We start from the raw sequence: 25,255 nt of genomic DNA on the forward strand, positions 1-25,255 counted from the left end.
GATGCAAATCAGGATGTAGAACCCGAGCAGAGAGGCTCCATCCTGCCAAAGCCGCCCGGCACCGGCAGCGTGACAAAGCCTGAGGCACTGGCGTCAGACCCACCGATCTCTACAACCCGGCGTCCCAGAGACATAGGGGGCTGCCTGCAGATCACCCGCGCAGAAGCCGCCTGAGCGTGGACACTGTGGACCCGACAGCTTCGATAGAGGCAGAGACAGAAAAGAATCACACAGAGCCACCACCGCCCAGCCCAGCCCACAACCACCCCAACTGAACTTGGATTGCAACAGCAACTGACAACCTACACCACACAGAATCAACTAGCTCCAGGGTGAGTACCCCACAGGGGACAGTGTATCCCTCAAGGGAGACCAGAGCTGGAGGGAATCCCCAGACCCTGACCTAGACTCCCTACCCCAACACCCGGACCACAGGACCCACTAAAACTGGGAACTGTTCGAGAGCTCCACCAGCCCGTGGAGCACACTCTGCTGGCCAGGCTAGAGCAAGAGCGCCCCTGGAAGGGAGCTTAAATGCCCAAGCCAGGAACAGCGCCCCTGGGTCAAGACTACCAACAGTAGAAGAAATTTGAACTGTGTACCCCAGGCTGCATAACCTAGGTGGTATACACAGCAGCACAGGCCTAACAAGCGCGCTCCAGGCGGGGGGCTGGAACCAGGCCTGGGGATCCGGCACCTGAACAACACAACCAACTCCTCCCAACTGAAGTCAAAAGCTGAGCATACGCCTCAGCAGAGGGGAGAAAAACAGGGAACAGCACTCCCCTGGGAAGCACGCCTGTGACAATAAAAGACTTGGAGGCTCAGGACAAGAGAAGGCCAAACCCCACCAAAACCCCACCCATATACTCTAGTCTGGGAATTGGGTAACACAGGCCGCCAGCACCTGATAGTAAGCAGGAGCTCAGGCTGATAAGGCGGCTCAGCATAGTCTTGGATGTATGAGGCCCTGGATCTGATTCCTCAGCATCACAAAAGCAAAAAGGGTCAGAAGTGGTGCTGTGGCTCAAATGGTAGGGTGCCAGCCTTGAGCTGAAGAGCTGAGGGACAGCACCCAAACCTAGAGTTCAAGCCCACAACCAGCCCAAAACAAACAAACAAACAAAAACACATCAGGAGCCCATAGCAGACTCCAGTATCTGGGAGAGTGCATCCAAAGCATCTGATCTTCCCAAGAGCACCCGTAGGAGCAAACACAAGCAGTCTAGGCTGTTCAACCCTTCCAAAGGCGGGAATTGCCAGCAATCTACAGCAGAGAGCCGAGAATCCTAAGTAGGTCAGAACAGCAGCTGGAAATAGGCTTCCAACAGAACCCAGATCAGGCACAGACTCTCTCTACCAACACAGAATCAGCAACCAAGCAAAGACAGACACACCAAAACATGCGAAAATCACAGAGAAAAATTACAAGGTTTACCACCACCCAGGACAGCAAGCTAACTTCAATTGCCAGCAGGCACGCAGGGGAGAGCCCCAGTGGGAGCAAAGCAGGAATGGAAGACAAAAGCTACATCCAAGGGTTGCTGGAGGCAATGACTCAAGAAATAAAGCGAGAAATTGATCAGAAATTGAAAGAGCACAAGGATGCACTATCAAAAGAGATATAGGATATCAAACAAGAGATGCATGCAAAAATAGAAGCTGCACAAACCTCAGTAAGAAGTGAGAAAAACGCCAAATTAGAGGTAATGCATACTGAGATCAGTACTATGAGTACCAACATTGAATCCATAAAGGGATCCATTTCCTCCATGCAAACCACAATAGCCACGGTCAACAGAGTGAATGAAATGGAAGGTAGAGTGTCAGATACAGAAGACAGGAATACACCAACTGGACCAAAAAGTGACAGATATGGAAAAATCACTCAAATTAAACCAAAGGGAAATTCAAGAGCAAGCAGATAATGCCAAGAAATTTAACCTTCGTATAATTGGAGTGGACGAAGGTGAGGAATTCCAGAGCAAGGGAATGCAACACCTATTCAACAAGATAATCAGTGAAAATTTTCCCCACCTCAAAAAGGAGCATCTTACCTACATAACAGAAGCGTATAGAACACCCAACAAGCAAGATTCCAGGAGAAACACTTCTAGACACATTATAGTAAAAATGATAGATCTGAATAATAAGGAAACAATCCTGCATGCAGCAAAAATGAAGAAGGAGCTATACTACAATGGGAAAAAAATTAGAATCACTGCAGATCTCTCCACACAAACAATGAATGCAAGAAAAGCCTGGGAAAGCACCATACGAGCCCTGAAAGCCAATAACTGCCAACCCAGACTGATATACCCGGCAAAGCTAGCATTCACATTCGATGGAGAACTGAAAACTTTTAATAGCAACGAAAAACTAAATGAATACATAAACATTAAGCCAGCATTACAAAGAATTCTAAGAGGGGGGACACAACCTGAAGAAAGCAACCAGGAACTGGGACCTGCCCCAGACAGGCATTACTCAAAGTCTAACTGAACAAGCACAGGAGGAAAGGAAAGAAGAAAAACTTAGGAAAACGGAATGACAGGGACAACAATGCATCTCTCTATACTTTCTCTTAATATAAATGGGCTGAATTCGCCAATTAAAAGAAAACGAACTGAGGACTGGATCAGAAAACAAGACCCATCCATCTGTTGCCTTCAGGAGACCCACCTCTCAGCCAAACATACAAACAAACTCAGAGTGAAAGGTTGGAAAAGGATCTACCGATCAAATGCCCCCAGTAAGAAAGCAGGTGTAGCTATCCTGATATCTGACAAAATAAACTTTTCATTAAAATCAGTACAGAAAGACAAGGACGGACACTACATATTAATACAGGGAACAATCCAAGAGGAGGATATTACCATCATCAACTTATATGCCCCAAATATTGGTGCACCCAGATATGTTAAACAAACGCTCTCAAACTTACAGAATAAAATAGATCCCAATATGATAATACTAGGAGACTTTAACACACCACTCTCACCAAAGGACAGGTCTACTAACCAGAGGATTGGCAAAGAAGCTACTGAATTAAGTAAGGCCATACTTCAAGCGCAATTAACTGACATCTACTGAGTATTTCACCCTAAAACAACACAGTACACATTCTTCTCAGCCGCTCATGGAACTTTCTCCAAAATAGACCATATCATAGTTCATGCAAGGAACTTAAGCAAATACAAAGGGATCGACATAATCCCCTGTATCCTATCTGACCACAGTGGAATCAAGCTAGTTCTCAATAACAAAGCATACCGCAGAAATTTCTCTAATACATGGAAATTGAACAGCACACTCCTTAGCAATGCCTGGGTAACGGAAGAGATAAAGCATTTCCTACAACTCAATGAAAATGAAAACACCTCACAAAGAAACTTGTGGGACACAGCAAAAGCAGTCCTGAGGAGCAAATTTATTGCCCTCAGTGCCCACATCAAGAGAATGGAGACAGACTAAATAATCTCATGTTGCAATTAAAACAGCTAGAAAAACAAGAAAAAATGGAACCTAAAGTTACTAGACGAAGCCAGATAACCAAATTAAGAGCAGAGATTAACCAATTAGAAAATCAGAAAATTATAACCAAAATAAACTAAACAAAAAGCTGGTTCTTTGAAAAAATAAACAAAATTGATGGCCTGTTGGCAAGATTAATTAAAAAAAGAAGAGAGGAAACCCATATTAACAGGATTAGGGATGCCACTGGAAAAATCACAACACGTACCCAAGATATCCAAACAATTCTAACAGACTACTTTCAAAAGTTATACTCTCTAAAGGAAGAAAATCTGGCAGAAATGGATGCATTTTTAGAGAAATACAAGTTGCCCAAACTGAGCAAAGAAGAAGTTAACCAATTAAATAAGCCAATATCCTTTAACGAGATACAGGAAGCTATCAAAAGTCTTCCAACAAAAAAAAGCCCAGGACCAGATGGATTCACAGCAGAATTCTATAAGACCTTTAAAGAAGAACTAATACTCATATTCCTCAAGCTCTTCAGAGAAACAGAGAAGGAGGGAGCTATCCCAAACTAATTCTACAAAGCCAATATACACTCATCCCCAAACCAGGCAAAGACCCAACCAAAAAGGAGAATTACAGGCCAATTTCCTTGATGAACACAGATGCAAAGATCCTTAACAAGATTCTAGCTAACAGAATCCAGAAACACATAAAAAAAATTATACACTATGACCAGGTAGGCTTCATCCCAGAGACGCAGGGATGGTTTAACATACGTAAGTCAATAAATGTAATCCAACACATCAACAGAGCCAAGGTCAAGAATCACATGATTATCGCCACAGATGCAGAAAAGGCCAACATTCATTCATGCTAAAAGCTCTGGAGAAAATAGGAATAGAAGGAACATTTCTAAAAACAATAAAAGCCATTTATGACAGACCAATAGCCAATATTATACTTAATGGGGAAAAGCTACAACCAATTCTAAAATCAGGAACAAGGCAAGGATGCCCACTGTCTCCACTCCTCTTCAATATAGTCCTGGAACCCTTAGCCAGGGCAATAAGGCAAGAAAAAGACATTAAAGGAATCTGCATAGGGAAAGAAGAAGTTAAACTATCCCTTTTTGCAGACGATATGATACTATACCTTCATGATCCCAAAAACTCCATCCCCAAACTCTTAGAAATCATAAATCACTTTGGCAAAATAGCAGGATACAAAATAAACCCACAAAAATCAGTTGCCTTCCTGTACACTGACAATGTACAAGAAGAGAGGGAAATAAAGGGAGCAACCCCATTCACAATAACCTCCCAAAAAATAAAATATTTAGGAATTAACCTAACCAAAGATGTAAAAGAACTATTTAATGAAAACTATAAAAAGTTAAAGAAAGAAATTGCAGAAGACACTAGGAAATGGAAAGACCTCCCATGCTCTTGGATAGGCCGACTTAATATAGTAAAGATGGTAATACTTCCAAAACTAATATACAAATTCAATGCAATTCCTATTAAAATCCCAATGACGTACATCACTGAAATACAGAAAACAGTCCAAAAATTCATATGGAACAACAAAAGACCTAGAATAGCCAAAACAATCCTAGGGGATAAAGACAATATGGGAAGGCTATCCATGCCAAACTTCAAACTCTACTACAGAGCTATAATAACAAAGACAGCATGGTACTGGCACAAAAACAGACCCGAAGTCCAATGGAACAGAATAGAAGTTCCAGAAATAAATCCACAGGCCTACAGCCAGCTGATATTCGACAAAGGAGCCAAAGACATACAATGGAAGAAACACAGCCTCTTCAACCGCTGGTGCTGGGAAAACTGGGCGGCCACATGCAGAAAACTAAAAGTGGACCCCAGCCTATCATCATGCACCAACATCAACTCAAAATGGATTAAAGACCTTAACATTAAACCTGAATCTCTGAAACTACTGCAGGACAGAGTAGGAGAAACACTTGAACTAATAGGCATAGGAAGGAACTTCCTGAACAGAGTCCCGGGGTCACAACAAGGTGGAGAGAGACTTGACAAATGGGACTACCTTAAAATAAAAAGCTTCTGCACAGCTAAATCTATCGCAACCAAGCTAGAAAGACAACCAACTAATTGGGAAAAAATATTTACCAGCAATATATCAGACAAGGGGTTAACATCCTGTATATACACGGAACTCAAGAAACTAATCCCTCCCAAACCTAACAAACCAATTACTAAATGGGCAAGGGAACTAAAGAGGGACTTCTCAAATGAAGAAATAAAAATGGCAAAGAAACACATGAGGAAATGTTCATCATCCCTGGTGGTGAAGGAAATGCAAATAAAGACAACCCTGAGATACCACCTTACCCCAGTCAGAATGTCCCACATCCACAAATCAGCCAACGACAAATGCTGGAGGGGATGTGGAGAAAGAGGAACCCTATTACACTGCTGGTGGGAATGTACACTTATACAACCACTTTGGAAAGCAATCTGGAGGGTCCTTAGAAAGCTAAAGATTGACCTCCCTTACGACCCGGTCTTACCACTTCTAGGCATCTACCCTGAACAACAGGAACCAATATACAAGGACACGTGCACCTCCATGTTTATTGCAGCACTGTTCGCAATAGCTAGGATATGGAAACAACCCAGATGCCCCACCACAGATGAATGGATCCAAAAATTGTGGTATCTATACACAATGGAATATTATGCAGCCATTAGAAATGACAAAATAATGGCATTTGCAGGGAAATGGATGGAGCTAGAAGGAATCATGTTGAGCGAGGTAAGCCAAGAGCAAAGAGACAGACGGTACATGGTCTCCCTGATAAGTGGATGCTAAATCCAAAATGTTAGGTGATACGACAAAACTAACAGGACTTAAGAAACAAAGAACTTCCACTCATCTGGTCGAACCACTACTAAGTAACCCCATGCTGCTGATCACATGTATGGTGTATAACATGTGAACACCGTTATATGTTATAGACTGTGATAGACAATTTGCTCTAGGAAAGTTAGAATGAACTTGTGACTTTAAATGAGCATCATTATTCCACAATACTGTGAAATTCGGGAAATTATGTAATCACTTAATCACAATCAAAAAAAAAAAAGAACCTCGGGGAAGGTAGGGAGGAAAGGGATGGTAGGGGGAAAACAATGGAGGGGGTAACAATGTTCAAGAGGAAATGTACTCATTACCTCACTCATGTAACTGTAACCCTCTGTATAGTATCTTTACAATAAAAAAAAATGTTAAAAAAAAATCAGCATGTAGATATATCAGAAAACTAAAAACAGCACCTTCTAAGGATCCAGTAATATCACTCTTGGGCATTTATTCAAAAGACTGCAAGGCAAGATTTAATAAAGTTATTTGCATACCCATGTTCATTAGTACATATTTACAATAGCCAAGTTAACTACCCAGATTCCCTACAACTGATCAATGGATCACAGAAATGTTCTGTGTGTGTGTGCGTGTGTGTGTGTGTGTGTGTGTACACACAATGGAATTTTATTTATCCATCAGGAAGAATACGATGTCATTTATAGGAAAAATGAATGGATGGACTAGGAAAATACTTATATTGTGTAAAGGAAGTTAGGCTCAGAAAGATAAAGAGCACATATGCGGATGTTAGACATAATGTAAAAACACATACAAGGTTATACCATGCATATATAGAAGCAAAGTGACTAAAGTGTAGTATATGCGGGGATGGGTTTTGTTTTCATGGTATAACTACTTTGAACAATTGACATCTTAACAAAATTATTATCAGGAGGCTGATACGCATTTTGCTCAAGGGGGTAAGAACTAAGAGAGTGGCTGGATGAAGAGAAGAGGGTGGATGAACAGTCGTATTAATAAGTATTAATACAGTCATATTAATAAGTTAATACTTAATGTGCATATATGAAGATGAAATTGGGAAATCTGGGAAGACTGGTGGGCTTGGGATAGATGGCAGGGTGACACTGATCAAGATGCATTGTACACAAATACTGACAGATTGAATTAAGATCCCATTGTACAACTATTTAAAGATAATGAAAATATAAAAAATGGATAGAGTAATATTTTCATGGTATGGTTTTAATATGTCTTCAAATATTACCAAGGGAATTATGGCAACTCATATTTTATGTAAGAAATAATGATTAGTTAAGAAATAATGATTAGTTAATTTAGATATACTCATGTCTGTAGGAAAGATTTCTGCTAACTGGTAATTGCTACTGAGATTAAAGAGTGTATTACAAGACTTCAATAATGGAAGCACTGTGTGAATTTTTTGACAGTGTCTAATCTGCCCTGGAATAGATTTCTATGAGTAGGGCCTAGCATTCCAATTAAAGTAGATCATAGTTTTAAGCAAGTCAGAGACAGTCTATTCTAAGTAAAGACAAAACATATCTCAACTTCCAAGATGAATAAGGTAATCAGTTCCAACATGAAGCAAATTGTACCTTTAAAGACCCTAGGTTAGGGGCAATGATGTCTATTGTAGTAATTTGAGTCTCTTGACCATGTTAGGGTATGGAATAATGGAAATATTATGACACTTGATTCTAAAAGAAAAGAAAAGAAAAGATAAATAGCTCAGATTCCTTAACAGCACCATAGGGAGAGACCAAGAGGAATATAGTTCCTGTAAGATTATTCAGAAATAAGACTTCTGAAACACAGTTCAGAAATCGTTTTTAGTAAGTGGGATGTTGTAGATACAAACTTCTTTAAAAGTAAACATCATTTTTTTTATTAATTGAGAATGAAAACCCAAGCTATGAGCTTGTTCCTAGATAGTATCACTTGTTATAGCTTGAAGATGGAGTGTTCCCACAGTTTATGTGTTGAATACTAGGTTTCGGGCTGGTGGTGTTATTTTGGAAGGCAGTGGAAATTTTGAAGAGGTCCAACCTCACTGGAAGAAGTAGGCCACTAGAGGCATGACTTGGAAGAATATACCTGGTCTCCAGTTCCCTTCTAGTTCTACTTCCTATTTGCCATGAGGTGAACAGCATCCTCTTCTCCATGCTGGCTGACACATTGACTTTGTACCACAGTCTTTTACTATGCCATGATCTTTGCCTCACCATGGCACAACACAACCAAGAATCGTAGACTGAAATATGAAAATACATCGTACTTCCTTTAAATTGTCTACATCAGGCATTTGTCACAACAAGGAAAAAAGTACATAATATGTCCTGCTAAGAACTTGGCCAAGATGAACAACTTAGAAACCTGTGTTTTCTTCTACAGAATCCTCTGAAACAATCTAGGTGCTGAAAATAAACTGCTGGGCTTAGGCACATGTCACTTTTAAGAGAGGAATTTTAAGGTGCCTTTTACCTTTTAAGAGATGCTTTTAAGAGAGGAATTTTAAGGTGCCTTTTACCTGGCATCGGTTTTCTAGCTCCTGCCTCATTCTCCGCTCTGCTGCTAGTCGCAGCTCTTGCTGTTTATTCCGTGCTGAGGTTTCATATTGGCTCCTGGCTAATAGCTGCATCTCTTTCTGCAGGGTAGCCATTTCAGATACAAATTTCTGGATACTCAGTGACTGGAAAGGAACAGAGGAAGCCATTTGTGAATTTGTGTAAGCTTAAAATTAAGGGAATGGTGAACACAAGAATTTGTGGAAATCTACCTGCTCATAGTTTTTTTTCTGGTATTGATCCTTAATTATCTCCATTTGCCTCAATTCTGTTTCTATTTGCTGAAAGCAAGTGTAGAAGTAACAAAAGATCATTAGTTTGAAAATTGTTGTTCATTTACCTATAGGAAGCCGGACACAATCCCATTGAGACCCAAAGTGATCACTGGACTCCAATTTCCTGTCCAGCTCACTGACCCCAGAGGAGCAAGGTGAAGTACAGTCATTGCAGAAAAGACAAACGAGGAAGCCAAAATGTGACACTAGCAGCTAACGAGGAGTCTCCATTTACACAGTTGTCTCTTCTGTGAGACAGAGATAAGCCCACTTCCCCGGTATCTCTTTAATTCCCAGAGAATGCATGCTGTTCTGAGGGCTCTGAACCTCTCCCCCAGACACCCACTGCCTGGGCCCTCATAGCCCAGTAAGGAAGTAAGAGGAGTCTCAGGGTTTCTCACACACCTTCATTCTCTCTACATTCTGAGCATTATTTGCCTTTGCTGACAAATAGAGCTTTATTTGGGCCTTTTGACTCTTAAGTTTCTCCTTATTACTGTTCATTACTTTTTCCAGCTCTGAGACTTTCTGCCGCAGATCTCTGTTTGTCCGGGACACTTCCACTGATCTGAAATTGGCCTCTTCAAGTGCTTTCTTTACCTAGCACACAAAGGAAAAACAATGGAACATTCAATAACAAACGTTTGTTTAGTTTTCCCCCTACATTTTGCTGTCTTTCAATTACATATCTGTCTACCTACCTGTTTTTGGGTAGTACTGGGCTTTGAACTTGGCCTTGTGCTTGCTAAGCAAGCACTTTGCTAACTGAGCCATGCCTCTGGCCCATTTTGCTTTTTAGTTCTATTTTTAGATAGATAGGGTCTGGGTTTTTGCCTGGGACTGGCTGAACTGAGATCTACCTATCTCACATTCAGGGATCATAGGCATAAACCATCATGACTAGCTTATTTGTGCAATGGAGTCTTGTTAACTTTTTGCCCTGGCTGGTCTTGAACTGCAATCTTCCTCATCTCTAAGTATCTGGGATTACAAGTATGGACTACTGTGCCTAGCTGGATCAATCTTCTTCTTTTTTTTTTTTAAAGTGACACAATAATGCTGGTATGAGCAGATGTATGGAATATTATCAAGTGATTTGCATAAATTTTAACAGTAAAGGACAAAATATATCTTAGAATAGATAAATGATGCATATGTATATTCATTATTTGTACTTTAAGAGCACAGCTTTGAAATAAAACAGACTTGAGTTCCAGATTCAGCTTTACCACTTACTTGCTGAGTAGTAGGCTGGGGTAACTAAGTTCCTCAAGTCTCAAGTTCATTAGCTATAAAATATGTATATAACCTACCATAAGATACACATTAAGGGGCTGGGAAGGTGGCTCAGTGGTAGAACGCTTGCCTTGCATGCATGAGGCCCTGGGTTCGATTCCTCAGCACCACATAAGCAGGAAAAAAAAGCCAGAAGTGGTGCTATGGCTCAAGTGGTAGCGTGCTAGGCTTGAGCTGAAGAGCTGAGAGACAGCGCCCAGGCCCAGAGTTCAGGCCCCACGACTGGACCCCCCCCACCCCCCGCAAGATACACATTAAAGGCAAATGAAAATATACAGAAAGAATATAGAGCCTGTTACACACTGCTCAGTGATTATTATCAAGCTATAAGCTTTTCTCTTGCTTTCTGACACTTGCAATCTCATATGTTGAGAAAAGAACATAAATTATATGGTGGCTTATACAAAAATTTTCCAGTTGTTGACTATTATTGCATATTTTTTTCAGTTCTGAAGTCTATCTTATTTAATGCAAAATTTCTTTTTTATTGCTAAAGTGATGTACAGAAGGGTTAAAGTTATATCAGTAAGGTAGTAAGTACATTTCTTGCATATATTTTTATAGTATTGCTTTTTGTTCCTAAAGAATTTAAAGTATTTGTCTCATGGAAAAATATCATAATGATTTCATAATGATTACTTACATAAATGTATAGATTTCCCTTCCTCTTAATGTTCCTTTTTTTTTTTTTTGGGTCCGGTCGTGGGGCCTGAACTCTGGGCCTGGGCGCTGTCCCTCAGCTCTTCAGTTCAAGGCTATTGCTCTACCACTTGAGCCACAACGCCACTTCCAGCTTTTTTTCTTTCTGCTTATGTGGTACTGAGAAATTGAACCCAGGGCCTCAGGCATGCAAGGCAAGCGCCTCTACCATTGAGCCACCTTCCCAGCCCTTAATGTTCCTTTAAATCAGTGTCTCTTGGCCTTTACAAAAGAAGAGGCATCTGAGAAGGGTGAAGTTATGCAGGGATTATTCTCAAGGATTGTAATGCTTAACATAAGAAGAATGTACTTGAGTCTCTGTACACACTTTTCTATCTGTCGAAATATGGAAATGTTATTTTAAAGGTATTTCTTCACTAGGCAAATAATCGTATGTCAGAAATGGTTTTCTTATAAAGAGTGCTTTCCAAACAGCACAAAGATGGCTTAGTTTTTTGGGGTAGGGGAGCGGAGAACAGAAGCCACTCTGAGGTCCTCTGTGATTGCCCTGCAGAGGTGCACATCCAGACGGACCCCTACCTCAGCAAGCTCCCGCTGTGACGCCTTCTTTGCAGTTTCTCTCTCCGTCTGGAACTGCTTTCTTAGAGCTTCTATGCGTTCTGCATGCACTTCTGCTTCCATTTTGGATTCCTCAGTCATCCGTTCTCTGTTTTGAAGAAGACATGATAAACCAGCTTTAGAAATTGAATTATGTCAGACTTGGGAGGGAATGTGTATGATTTGCAGAGCAGTAGATCAGCCATCAGTGGCCTCTGTTCCTTCCCTCTGAAATGTAATGGGATGCTCAAGTTATAATTTGGCTCTCTCTATACATCTCCACAGTAGACTAGTCCACTCCAACACAACAACTCTTATCTTCGTCAAAATGAATTCTAATCTGTAAATGTCTAAGATGATAATTCCACCTCAAAGTCAACAATGTCTGAAGTACAAGCTCACAAACTTGTTCTCTGTTTCTTGAAATTTTTACACAGATATGTATAATTTTAATTTGTATAACTTCATAGATCTCAGGTAAAGCATGATTCATCCTATGAGCACAAGTCATAATTTAAGCTATTATAAACAGTGAATTCTGAAGCAAATGCTTCAAGAGGACTTCTGAGTCTCACACCTCAGCTTTTGCTATATGCGACCTTTTCAGGTCAGAGGAAGGCGCTATATTTCGTGGTCAATGAAGAATCTTCAAGGTTCAGATGGGCTTACTAACCATCCAAGCATAACTACCAAACTTGACAGTGAAAGAAAGTGGTGCTATAGCTCAAGTGGTAGAATGCTCACTTTGAGCTGAAGAGCTGAGGGACAGCGCCCAGGCCCAGAGTTCAAACCCCACGACCGACAAAACAACAAAACAAAAAACCAAAACAAAACAAAAAACAAAGTTGACAGTTAAAAGGCTTTAAACAATTCAGCTAACCACCATTAGAAACAATATTGTTTTAAGTGGTGCTGAGAAATCATCATAATGTAAAATTAGCACAGATTACAGACATGAAAAGTGGTATGTAATATCTTATCACTTGATATTTCATCAATATGAATACTAATAGACAAGAATGCAGATCTATATGAACATTACATTTCCCTTAGGTATAAATTTTCCTGGAATTGTATTTAGCTAGACCCACCATGTAGCTTGCTGAATATGGGTTTAATATAACAAATTTCAGTTCAAAATAGAAAATAATTACCAGATGCTGGTAACTCATGGATATAATCCCAGCTACATGGGGGTGGAGCAGGATATTGGGAAATCAAAATTTGAGGCCAGGCCAAAAGTTCACAAGACTCCTTTCTCAACAAACAGTTGACATATTGGCATACATCCACCATCCCAGATATGTAGTTGAGATCAGAAGGAGCAGGGTTTGGGGCAGTCTAGGAAAGAGGATTCACAAGATTCCATCTCAATCAAAGCTGGGAATAGTGGTAGGTGCCTATCATTCCACCTATTGTGTGAAGCATAAACAGGGGTTGTGGTTCAGGCTTACTGTGGCAAAAAGTCAGACCCTATCACAAGAATAACCAGGGCAAAAGGAGCTGGAAGAATGGCTGAAGAGGTAGAATAACGCCTGCCTAGAAAGTGTGAAACTTTGATTAAAAAACCCTTTACCATAAAAAGGGAGAAAAATGGCTTCATATCTGCTTAGATGGAGTCATCCCAATCCTGATGGGTTAGCCCTTTCCGGACTGCTATTATTCATTGTCCAAATCATACTTTTATTTCTATTATTATTACTATTGTTTTAATATTATTGTGTATCATATTATATAATAAGTTTTACTATGTAGCCCAGGCTGGCCTTAAACAATTTTCCTGCCTGTACCTCCCAAGTGCTGAGATTATAGGTGCTCACCATCATGCTTGACTCAAATCATGCTTGTAAAGGATGCATTAAGTTTGGCAGAAACACAAATGTCCCTTCCAATCAATACCCTTTAAATTTGGTTTACTCTTCTCTGAAGTGGAGCGCTGCCCCAGGCAGTTATTATCTGCTGCCTATCAGCTGTGCTGGCTCCTCATCATGGTTTGGCTGGAAGTTCTAGCTCAATTAGGAGAAAATGGTTTGACTGGCCCATGTGAGTGAGCTGGACTTACTCCTTCAGATGCTCTTCCCCAGTGTCATGTGACTGTACTGCTCCTACCTGAAGGCTTCCAAATTCTTCCTCTCAATTTCTTTGTTTTCCAGTTTTTCTTGCATTTGATCTAGCTTAGTTTGCAGATGACTGTTTGTCTGGAGAGCTTGTTCCAGACTCAGGGCGAGTTTTCTGTTGTCTTCTCTAGTTATATCTAGAGATTTTTGAAGAGGTTCCATCTAAAAGAGAAAAGAGTGCCTTTAATTCTACAATAACAGATGCAATAAATATACAGCACTGTCTTTACTCCTCACACTGCATCTTCAAATACCGTTGAGATAATTAGAACCATAAAAAATGTTCCAGTTATGGGAAATATATGTAACAACTCATTACAGTATTGCTTAGGAGACTCTTAGAAGGCAATAAGAAGAGTATGCTCCACTGGCAACCAGAGAGCATGAGAAAATAGAGCCAGTTTTATCTTTTTTTTTTGGTTGGTCGTGGGGCCTGAACTCTGGGCCTGGCCGCTGTCCCTCAGCTCTTCAGCTCAAGGCTAGCACTCTACCACTTGAGCCACAGCGCCACTTCCAGCTTTTTCTGATTATGTGGTACTGAGGAATCGAACCCAGGGTCTCATGTTTGCAAGGCAAGCACTCAACCACTGAGCCACCTTCCCAGCCCCAGTTTTATCTTAACTAAAAGAAATTATAACTAAATTCCTTGTCTTGATCCTTTCACCTTCTAGTCTCATTCTCTAGGGAACATATAAAACCAGGATCTCTTCTTGCATATTCTTCCAAAGAAAGCTTACTAATCAAATATCTATGTATATATTATATGAATACATATGTGTAGATACATACCATGTATCTACACATGTATGTATGTGTCTTGATTCATAGTGGGATCATTCTAGCTACTTCTGAGATTATAAAATTATTTTCCAAGTGTTTTGACTTTGGAAATATTTATTCATTAATAAATGAAAAGAACGTGGGCCACATAAAACAAGGAGAATTATCTATAATTATGGTCCTGGTTTGATAATGATTCACTGTAAGTCCATTTTTTATTTAGAAATGTCACAGTTTGAATTCAGACTTAAATGGAAAAGAAATTCACATGATTGTTCAAATTTAGTTTTCTAAAATAATAATGCCCTAAAAAAATTGCAACCAATCAATGTTATGATCAATAAACACCTGGCTTCTACCTCACTGCTGTATTCAGCTTCCACAACAAGCATCCTGGCCTGCCACTGGTCCACTTCAGCCTCCAGCTTCTGAACCCTGTGTTGATTTAGAGCTCTGGAATAGAAACCACAAGAAGAATGACTATGTAAGAGAAGCATCTAGGAATGTCAGGACACTCTTCCAGGAAGTCAATAAGCATTTTCTACAGTAGCCACAAATGCTCAAAATATCTGAGAGTTGGTAGATGACAACTACAGCATCATCTTCAGGTGAAGAAACTTAAATTCTGAGGAAATAACTGTTCCATCTATGATTCAATTTGGCTTAATACATTAGGCTATCAGTACATGTTTCTAATAAATTGTAGATTGGCAGTATCACACTATACATAGCAATGTCAAGAAAAATCACTTCTGTAAGGACTAGCTTGCTGTTGCTACTTAGAAATTTACATTGACAAGTAAACAATATTTATTACTATCCCTTAACACTTTTAAAATCCCAAATATGTAAACATAAAGATAAGTACAATGAAGAAAACAGGATTTACTTATTTTAACAGAGTATTTACACTACTAATACACATAATATATTTTAGAGGCTCTATTGACTCATATCATGTTTTTAAGCTAAAAGGGAAATTCATGAAATTTTTGAAGTATTCAAAGGAATTTATTTATAAAACATGGCAAGAAATAGTTCTCAGAAAGACTAGCCTAAAATAATTATATATCTTGAACAGAATAGTAATAGATTAATAATCAACTCAAGCTGAGGGTTGATGGTTCACGTCTGTAATCCTAGTTATTCAGGAGGCTGAGTTCTGAGGATCGTGGTTTGAAGTCAGCCCAGTCAAGAAGTCCATGAGACTCTTATCTCCAATAAATTACTATAAAAGTTGGTGAAGTGGAGCTGTGGCTCAAGTAGTAGAGTATTAGCCTTGAGCAAAAAGAACTCAGGAACAGCATTCAGGCCATGAGGACCAGCACCCAAAAACAAACAAACAAACAAACAAAATTAACTCAAACTATAGGCATGTTTGTGTAATACTGGGGACTGAACTCAAGTCTTATGCTTCCTACCAATTGCTCTCCTACTCAAGCAACCCCGCTTTCTGTTTATGTTTATTTAGGTAGTACTAGGGATTCATATTCAAGGCCTTTTGCTTGCTAGGCAAGCAGTCTACCAATTAAGCTACACCCTTGGTCCCTTTTCTTTTCTGTTCTTTTCTTTGTTTCTTTTCTTTTTCTATCTTTTCTTGGTAATGAGGCTTGAAATCTGGGCCTAGGCACTATCCCTCAGCTCTTTAGCTCAAGGCAAGTGCTCTACCACTTGAGCCACAGTGCCACTTCCGGTTTTCTGGTGGTTAATATAAGAGTCTCATGGACTTTCCTACCTAGGCTGGCTTTGAACCGTGATCCTCATATCTCAGCCTCCTGAGTAGCTAGGATTGCAGGTGTGAGCCACCAGCGCCTGGCTCCTTGGTCCCTTTTTGCTCTGGTTATTTGTGTAATAGGTTCTCATAGGTATATGCCTAGGTTGGTCCAGACCTCAATTTCCTACTTAGGCTTCCTATGCAGCTGTGAAAACACTGATGCCACATCTGGCTTTTTATTGGTTGAGGTGAGGTCTTGTGTCCTTTTTGTGAACATTTTCATAGCATCTCAGGACTTCCTGATCTCCCACTCCTTACTAGGGAGGGCTACAAGTGTGAGCCACTATGCTTAGGATTTTTCAGGTAGGGTCTCTGCATTTCTCTGGCATTTAAATCTTGGACTGTAATCCTCTAATCTTAACCTCCTAAGGAGCTGGAATGACAGTCATAGGCCACTATGCCTGGCTTGTTTTTGAGATAGGGTCTTGGTAACTTTGCCCAGGCTGGTCTTCAATGAACTCCTTCTGTCTCCTATAGCTGGGGATTACAGGTATATGCCACCATGCCTGGTCTCCTCTTCCTCCTTGCTCCTGGACAGTCCTGGTTGGTGCTAGAAATCAAATCCAGGATCTCTCACATAAACTTGAAGGTATATTCTTTTTTTTAAGTGGGACTTTCCCATTTCTCAGTTTGTTTTTTTTTTTTAAACTATTTTATTGATGTGATACAGAGGAATCGAACCCAGTGTGTCATGCATGCTAGATAAACGTTCTACCACTAAGCCACATTCTCAGCTCAGGAATATTCTTTTTCATACAACTACAAAAAAAAGGAAATCTTGAATTTTTACAAACCATTTGTGACCACAGTTTCCTCTAAGATGCTAGTTCTCTAACCACCATTTTAGTAGTTTTTCCATAAGGGAAGTGACATAAAAGTGACTCTATTTCATCCTTAGAAAAACAGTCACAGGTACCTTTCCTTCTTGAGGCCTGCGATCTCGGAATCCCGCCGCCCCAGCTCTATCTGGACTTTCTCCAGAGCTCCTTGCATCTTGCTGTGAGAAGCCAGAACGTTTTCCAGCATGATGGTGACTTTGCAATTATCTTCTTTAGCCTCTGCCAACTGCCGCTGAAAGTTTCCTACCTGAAACACAGTGAAACAAGTCCAAGTTCTCTGATGCTTTCTTGCTACTCTTTGGGGTTCCCTTACTCCTGGGAAAGAGTTTGGAAAGCAGTTGAGGTAGAAAGAGGAATAGTTACAGTTTTTCTTAAATTACTGTGACTTGGAGAAAAAGAAAAGCAGGCCCTAGATCCTGTGGAAAACGTGGCAGCTTCCCAACTTTGTCACCACACACACACACACACACACACACATAAAACACACACACACACACACACACACACACACACAAAACACACACACACACACACACAAAACACACACACTGGAAGCACTGGGGCCAACAGTTCTTAGGCTCCAGGCTGATGTGCTCTGCTGGCTTCCTGATGGGGTCAGAAGAGAACTCATCTGAAATTATCCAAAGATTAAAAAATTAGACAAGGAGAACATGGGAGCTTCTGAAGAAGGTTGCAACTCATGCACTCTTCAAAGGAGCAAAAGTTAACATTTACTCTCAAAAAGTTTGAGATATAGATGAATGAACTGATAGGGGAAAATATGGTTTATAAAGAATAGACATTACTCTAGCTAGGCGCCAGTGGCTTACACCTGTAATCCTAGCTGCTCAGGAGGCTGAGATCTGAGGATCGCGGTTCAAAGCCAGCCTGGTTAGGAAAGACCGTGAGACTCCTATCTCTAATAAACCTCTAGAAAACCGGAAGTGGCACTGTAGCTCAAGTGGTAGATCACTGGACTTGAGCCAAAGAGCTGAGGGGCAGTGCCCAAGCCCAGAGTTCAAGCCCCATGACCAACAACAACAACAAAAAATAGACATTACTCATCCATAAAAATAATGGAATTCAGGCTGGCAGTGTGGCTTAGTGCTTGCCTTGCATGCATGAAGCCCTAGGTTCAATTCCTCAGTACTACATAAACAGAAAAAGCCTAAAGTGGCACTGTGGCTCTAGTGGAGAGTGCTAGTCTTGAGCAAAAGAAGGTCAGGGAAAGTGCCCAAGCCCTGAGTTTAAGCCCCAGGACTGATTAAAAAAAAAAAAATCAACAAAAACTAAATTCTGCCATTTGTAGCAATATGTATGTAATAGTATATTATGTTAACTAAAATATAAACTAAGTCAAGCATACAAAGACAAATGTTCAAATATTGGGCTAAGTGTGTTAGTACATGCCTATAATTCCAGCTACTCAGGAGTTAGAGATGGGAAGGATCATGGTTTGAGGCCAGCCTGGGCAAAAGGCTCACACCTCAACAAGCAAGCCAAGCATGGTGATCCACACCTGTAACCTAAGCTACATGGGAGGTATAGGTAGGAAGATTGGAGTCCAAGGTTGACCTAAGCAAAAAGCAGAAGAGTGCATCTGAAAAACGCTAAGGCAAAAAAGGGCTGCATGTATGGCTCAAGTAGTACAGGGTTTTCTTAGCAAATATAAAGTCTTGAGTTCAAACTTCAGTACAAGACAAGTATTACATGTTCTCACTTCTATGTGGAAGCTAAAGAGTTGATTTCATGGAAGTAGAGAATAGTGGCTGCCAAAGCCTGGGAAGAGGGGAACGGATGGATATGAGATGGTTGTAAGGACAGGCTCCTGGTGAGTAGGAGCACCCTGTTCTGTTCTATGTGCAGGTAGTACACTTTCAAATGTTTCCAACACAAAGAAAGATAAATGCTAGAGGGGATAGATATCTGATCATTACTGACTGTATAAATATACTGAACTGTCATACAGTACCCAGTAAATATGCAAAATCACAATGTATCAATTGAAAATATAAATGCATTTAAAAAGTTTGGGATATGACTTATATTCTCACTGAGTACACATCAAAGAAGTGGAGTCACCTTTTAAAATAATCTTTTGATACCAAAATCTTAGGCTCTGTTTTTTTTAAATCAAACTAAAATATTTATCTATATAAACTCTTTTAATTCCTTTTCCAGATTGTTCTGCATAATCTATCCTTAACTCAATTTTGTATACTTCAGAATATTGTTGCTTTGACAATTCGGGATCAAATAAATTAAAAAATTCAAATAAGACAGCAACAACAAAAGAAGTGTGAAGGAGAAATCATTATGATACTGTTATACCATAACTAATAAAACACAACCATGCAAAAGACAAGCATGGTGGCATATGCCTACAATTCCATCTTGGAGTTGTGTTGGGGAATGAAGTAAAATAACTTAGAAGATAGCCTGAATTTCAAAACTAGACTCTGTCATAAAAGCCAAGAGAAAACCAAATCAGCCAACCAGTCAACCAAATAACCAAGCAAAAATAACCCAAAAGAATTCTGAAGGGTAGTATTACCAGGGACATGTGAGTTTTGCTTTTTTTTTTTTGTCAGTCGTGGGGCCTGAACTCTGGGCCTGCGCGCTGTCCTTCAGCTCTTCGGCTCAAGGCTAGTGCTCTACCAATTGAGCAACAGTCCAGTTCTGGCTTTTTCTGCTTATGTGGTGCTGAGGAATGGAACCCAGGGCCTTATACATGCAAGGCAAGCACTCTACCACTGAGCCACCTTTCCAGCCCATGGGTTTTACTTTTTATATATAATTTTCAAATATAAAAAATAGTGTAAGTTGTTTTCTTTTGGTCTACTTAAAGCATCAAAAGAAAAAAAAACAAATACAAACATTGAGAGTTATATAATGTGATCTTTAGGGGAAGTATTTTAAAATCATTCTAGAGAAGAAATCCTCTGAATAGCCCTTACTCCTTTTTTCTACTAGAAACAAGAAGTTAAGGAATATGGCTGTGGCTGCCTTCAAAAAGGAGGGTGACCTGCCTTTTTGCTTTCCCTGTCCTCCAACATATCCAGTTCCTCTTTCAACTTCTGACTTTCCTTCAAGGCCGCATCACGACTGTTCACTGCTTGTGACAGATCCTGGTCGGTTTTTTCAAGAAGTAATTTCACCTTAAGTGCAGAAAAAGAAACAACACATTACTTCCCAAAACACAATAAATTGGGGACAGCAATTTAAAAACTATACTTGATTAATTAAATATTTATACACTACTCTCAGTGGATTACCAAGTAATAAAAAATACCTGTCAATAAAAAAAATGTGAAAATCTAATATGTCAGTCAATCTCCATAAAAACAGGTATATCATAAGACAGTAAGGTTGACATGTCATATGAGCGGAGAAACATTATTATGGAACTAGCTTGCTTCCTTTTGAATGAATAAATTGATGGAATAAAAGCCAAGATGAGTTAAAATCAATTGTTATTTATAAAACAGTACTATAGCAGAATAAATTCTATAGAAATATTATACTTTATACCCTTAAAGCACTTTAGTAGATGCACACAATCATTTGAGACAATCACACTACATAAAATACTATTCATTTTATAAACTTTTATCTCAAAATAATTGTAGGCTCACAGAATCTCCTGTTGTACAATGTCAAAACCTGGAAATTGAATTTGGCATGTGATTTATTTACTTAGATTACAGAATTTATTCAGACTTCACTGTTTTTCAAATCTTCCACCACCCATGTGTGTGTGGCATATGTGCACACAGAGACCCCACGTTCCTATGACCTGCACTGTGTCAAGATGTAGAAGGGTTCCCTCACTGCCTATTTCCCTTTGTTACCTCTGATCTACTGCCCTCCAAAGCTCATCCACCCCCAGCAATCACTAATCTGTTCTCTATCTCTAGTTCTGTCCTGTCAAAATGTTAAATGTTTTAAGGACAAAATTTAAAAGATAAAATACTCATATTATCCTTTCTCTAAACAGTTTTACAGATATATAACTGACACACAATAAACTACAAATTCATAAAGTGGGATGAGCGCGCGCTCTCTCTCTCTCTCTCTATATATATATGTCAAGTCCTTGAAACCACTGTAAAGATAGAGAACATTACTAGTATTCCCAAAGTTTCTTCTACCCATTCAGTTCCTTCCTCAAAAGCACTTTTTCTTACACCTGCAATCTCATCTGCTTCATTTCAGCTATTGTGGGAAGATTAGGCAAAAACTTGATGAAATCTCCATCTCAACCAATAAAAAAAAAACCTTGGCATAGTTGCCTGCACCTGTCATCCTAGCTATGCAGGAAGCACAATCAGGAGGATTTCAGCCCAGGCCAGCCTGGACATATTTGGAAAAAATAAAGCAGAAAGGGCTGGCAGTGAGGCTTCAGTGGTACAGTGTCTGCCTAGCAAGTCCAAGGCAATGAGTTCAAAGCTCTAGTACTATTAAAATGAATGTTGCAAGTTTATTATGACTTATTTTAGAGATGTCCTATACATATAAAAGTAAATTCATATATACTCTTTATCTACCTTTTGTTTGTACACAAATAGTAAAATACTATATACATGTATATATATACACAATGTATATCATAAACTTTCTGAACTTTGATTGCTTAAGCCTAATAATACACATCTCTTAAATTTCTATTGTAATTGTGATTTATTTCACCAGTCTCTTTCTGAGAGTCTTCTGGAAGTCTCTTACTGACAATCTTTTGCAATTAAGCAATACTTCAGAAAGTATCAATGTAGACATATTTGCAATTTGTTATAGCTTCACGTTAAAAATCCTAGAAATAAAATCATGGGGTAAAACTTTTGACAAGTCTTAACAAATAGTTCTCAATAGGAAGTTGTATCATTTTACAACAGCCAACAGGCACAAAGTATGTCTTTTCCTCATATCTTTTTCAGTGTATTTATATTTCTTTCACTTGCAATATTTAAAATACTTCAAGCATGTAATCTCAGCTCTGTGGGAGGTGGAAATTATGGGATCTAGGCCAGCCTCGGCAAAATAAGAAGTTTGTGAGATTCTACCTCAATCAAAGGCTGGGCACAAGGCACATGCCTGTTACCCCAGCTTACTTGAGGGAAACCAATATAGAGTTCTATATCTGTCATCTCCAGAGACATAGGGAAACACAAGTAGGAGGATCATAGCTAGGCTGGTCCAGGTATAAAGGTAGACCCTACTTGGAAAATAATGCAAAAAGAGGCTGGAGTGGTGGCTCAAGTGGTAGAATGCCTTGCAAGCATGTGGTCCTGAATTCAAACCCAAGAACTATCCAGAACAAATCAACAAAAACTTCAACTTTTTCTGTAAGAATCCAAGAGGGCAAATTAAGTCAACTTACAGGTTTTGAAAAATCTCCTGAATTTTGTTCTAGAAAAGTATACAGGGACACACACAATTTTTTAAAATTTTTGCAAGAAAAAAAAATGTTAGCAGAGAGTATCTAAGTAGCAGTCCAGTTCAGAAGACAAGCTATATTTTATTTTGAAATACCAAGCAAAAATGTTCTAATTTATTTGTTCTTAAAAATGTTTTCCAGTTCAATTTTTTGGGATGACTTGAATTATCCTATTTCTATTTTAAAATCAAACTTTACCCAAGTATTTCAGTCCAATTGTAAAGATTAGATGTTTTTGAATTTTTATAAAACTAAAGTAAGATTTAAAAAGTTCACTTACTAGTAAGCCAAATTTTCTGTTAGAAAATTATGTTATAGTCATAACAATGGTGTTAATGTATATCATTAATTTTTCTTATTTATGAAGTAGCAAATTTCATTGATATTTGCCTCTTTGAGCATTACATGCTTCACTCTTAAGTTAGGAAAAAGGTATCATTTGTGTTTTTACTTACCGAATTGGGTATAAGAAAATTTGATGTCTCATCAGTTACTAAGGGTCTTGAGGCAAGAATGTCTATTTTGCCTTCTAGTCTCCCCTCCATGGTTTTAATGGCATTCAAGAGAGTCTTTAGAGAGATCCTAGAGTCTCCAATCTCCTGAGCGATTTTCATAGTAGGCAGGTTAGGTGCAAAAGTAACACGGCGTGTGGTGTTTGCAACAACACTGGGTAAACCAACTGCTGGAGCTCTTTCCTTCACATTACTTAGGTAAGACCTAGTGCTTTCAAGGGACTTTGAAGATGCAGGCCTCTCTGGAGATCTCCTTTTTCTTGGAGGCATCACCAATTCAAATAATAAGATCAACTAACCCTACAGTTAATTTTCAAGGAATACCTAACTTAATAGGAGAAATCTCAGAATGCTCTGTAAGAAGCCACAAATAAATAAATAAAGTTATATGTATATATTTTTGAAAGTGTGTTTTTTTTGTTTTCAGAACAAAGAGGTCAACTGTTAAGTACGACCTAGAAAAGATACAGGCCTTACAGCAGGTTTCCTGTGGGAGAACATCGCTGCTGTGTCCTTTACAACTTTGTGACCTCAGCACTCATCCACGGAGGCAGTTGCTCAGAACTCTCCGAGTATTCCACTTGAAGACAATACTCTTGTACCTCGGTTACTAGGGTACATACACACCAAGGTCATAGATACAGGTATTGCACATGCCTGTGCTACAGATTTTTACATGAATCCAAATTACCTAGACAGAAAATCTGGAATCACTGAAATGAATAATTTTCTTTCAGTAAGACATTTCTGGGTTAAGCCCTTCACTGAGTGTCTCATATATTTTGCTTGCTTAACTTTTGTCCCCTCTGTTTGTTGAAATGGTATGTGACTATGAAAGTTTCAGTTCCAACAGCCACCAAGCTGACAAGTAAGCACTTCACAACTAATACCTCTTTCAGGAGAGCATCTGTCTGTCTACCTTGTTGGCACTGAGTTCTGAGTCAGCCTCTAATTTGGAAAATAAGGACACTTATTCCTTATATCTACCGAAGCTTTTAAAACTCAAACTCAGAACCACTTCTGCTCTGAAAGCACTGTGTGGTTCTTAAAAAAATTTTTGAACAAAAATTTGTATATATATATATATTTTTTTTTTTTTTTCTTAGTCGTGGGGCCTGAACTCTGGGTCTGGGCACTGTGCCTTAGCTCTACAGCTCAAGGCTAGCACTCCACCACTGGAGCCATAGCATCACTTCTGGCTTTTTCTGCTTATGTGGTGCTCATGCATGCGTGGGCCTCATGGGCAAGCACTCTACCACTGAGCCACCTTCCCAGGCCAAATTTATATTTTTATATTAAATGATTTTAATTTTATTCTTATATATTGATTTCTAGACATTATACAGTTTCAAATATGGTTTTCCATGTCAATGGAAATTTTTTTCTGTATGTAGTCTTCTTTATATATATATGTATATTTAAATTCTTTTATTATGAAGATAGATGTTCTTTTCCTAGAAATAATGGCCAAGTGATGGTATTCACATTTGTAATCCTAGCTAATTCAGGAGGCTGAGATCTGAGGATTATGATTCAATGCCACCCTGGGAGGAAAATCTACTAGATACTCATCTCCAATTAACCACCAAAAAGCCAGAAATGGAGCTGTGGCTCCATTTCTAGCCATGACCAAAAATTTCAGGGATACTGCCCCAGTCCTGAGCTTAAGCCCTAGGACTACCCCACCCCCCAACAGTAGAAATAACAAGAAGATTAGATAAACTTGTCTTATTTAAATGAAGACTGTGAATTGAGATTATACACTTTAAGTTATAACTAAATCTGATATAGAAATTACATCACTATAAGAAACATAGAAGCTGGTACCAGTGGCTCACACCTGTAATCCTAGCTACTCAAGAGGCTGAGATTTGAGAATTAGAGTTCAAAGCCAGCCCAGGCAAGGAAAGTCCATGAGACTCTGATCTCCAATTAACCTCCAGAAAACCAGAAGTGGCACTGTGGCTCAAGTGGTAGAGTGCTTGCCTTGAGCTGAAGACTCAGGAACAGTGCCAGGCCCAGAGTTCAC

The 25,255-nt window shown here is 39.3% G+C and overlaps 1 protein-coding gene across 1 annotated transcript in view; it reads right to left on the bottom strand.

Moving 5' to 3' along the window:
• The window catches only part of Ccdc150 (coiled-coil domain containing 150), a 77,064-nt gene that overhangs the window by 4,461 nt on the left and 47,348 nt on the right, over window positions 1-25,255 (bottom strand). The window contains 10 exon segments of the mRNA XM_042688381.1: window positions 8,906-9,067; window positions 9,155-9,223; window positions 9,623-9,817; window positions 11,753-11,879; window positions 13,880-14,049; window positions 15,027-15,120; window positions 17,358-17,523; window positions 20,306-20,438; window positions 24,117-24,142; window positions 24,145-24,172. Coding sequence (XP_042544315.1) covers window positions 8,906-9,067; window positions 9,155-9,223; window positions 9,623-9,817; window positions 11,753-11,879; window positions 13,880-14,049; window positions 15,027-15,120; window positions 17,358-17,523; window positions 20,306-20,438; window positions 24,117-24,142; window positions 24,145-24,172 — 1,170 coding nt within the window.

This window comes from Dipodomys spectabilis, unplaced genomic scaffold (assembly GCF_019054845.1).
Source record: "Dipodomys spectabilis isolate Male_0828 unplaced genomic scaffold, ASM1905484v1 ptg000115l, whole genome shotgun sequence".
NCBI classification, from domain to species: domain Eukaryota; kingdom Metazoa; phylum Chordata; class Mammalia; order Rodentia; family Heteromyidae; genus Dipodomys; species Dipodomys spectabilis.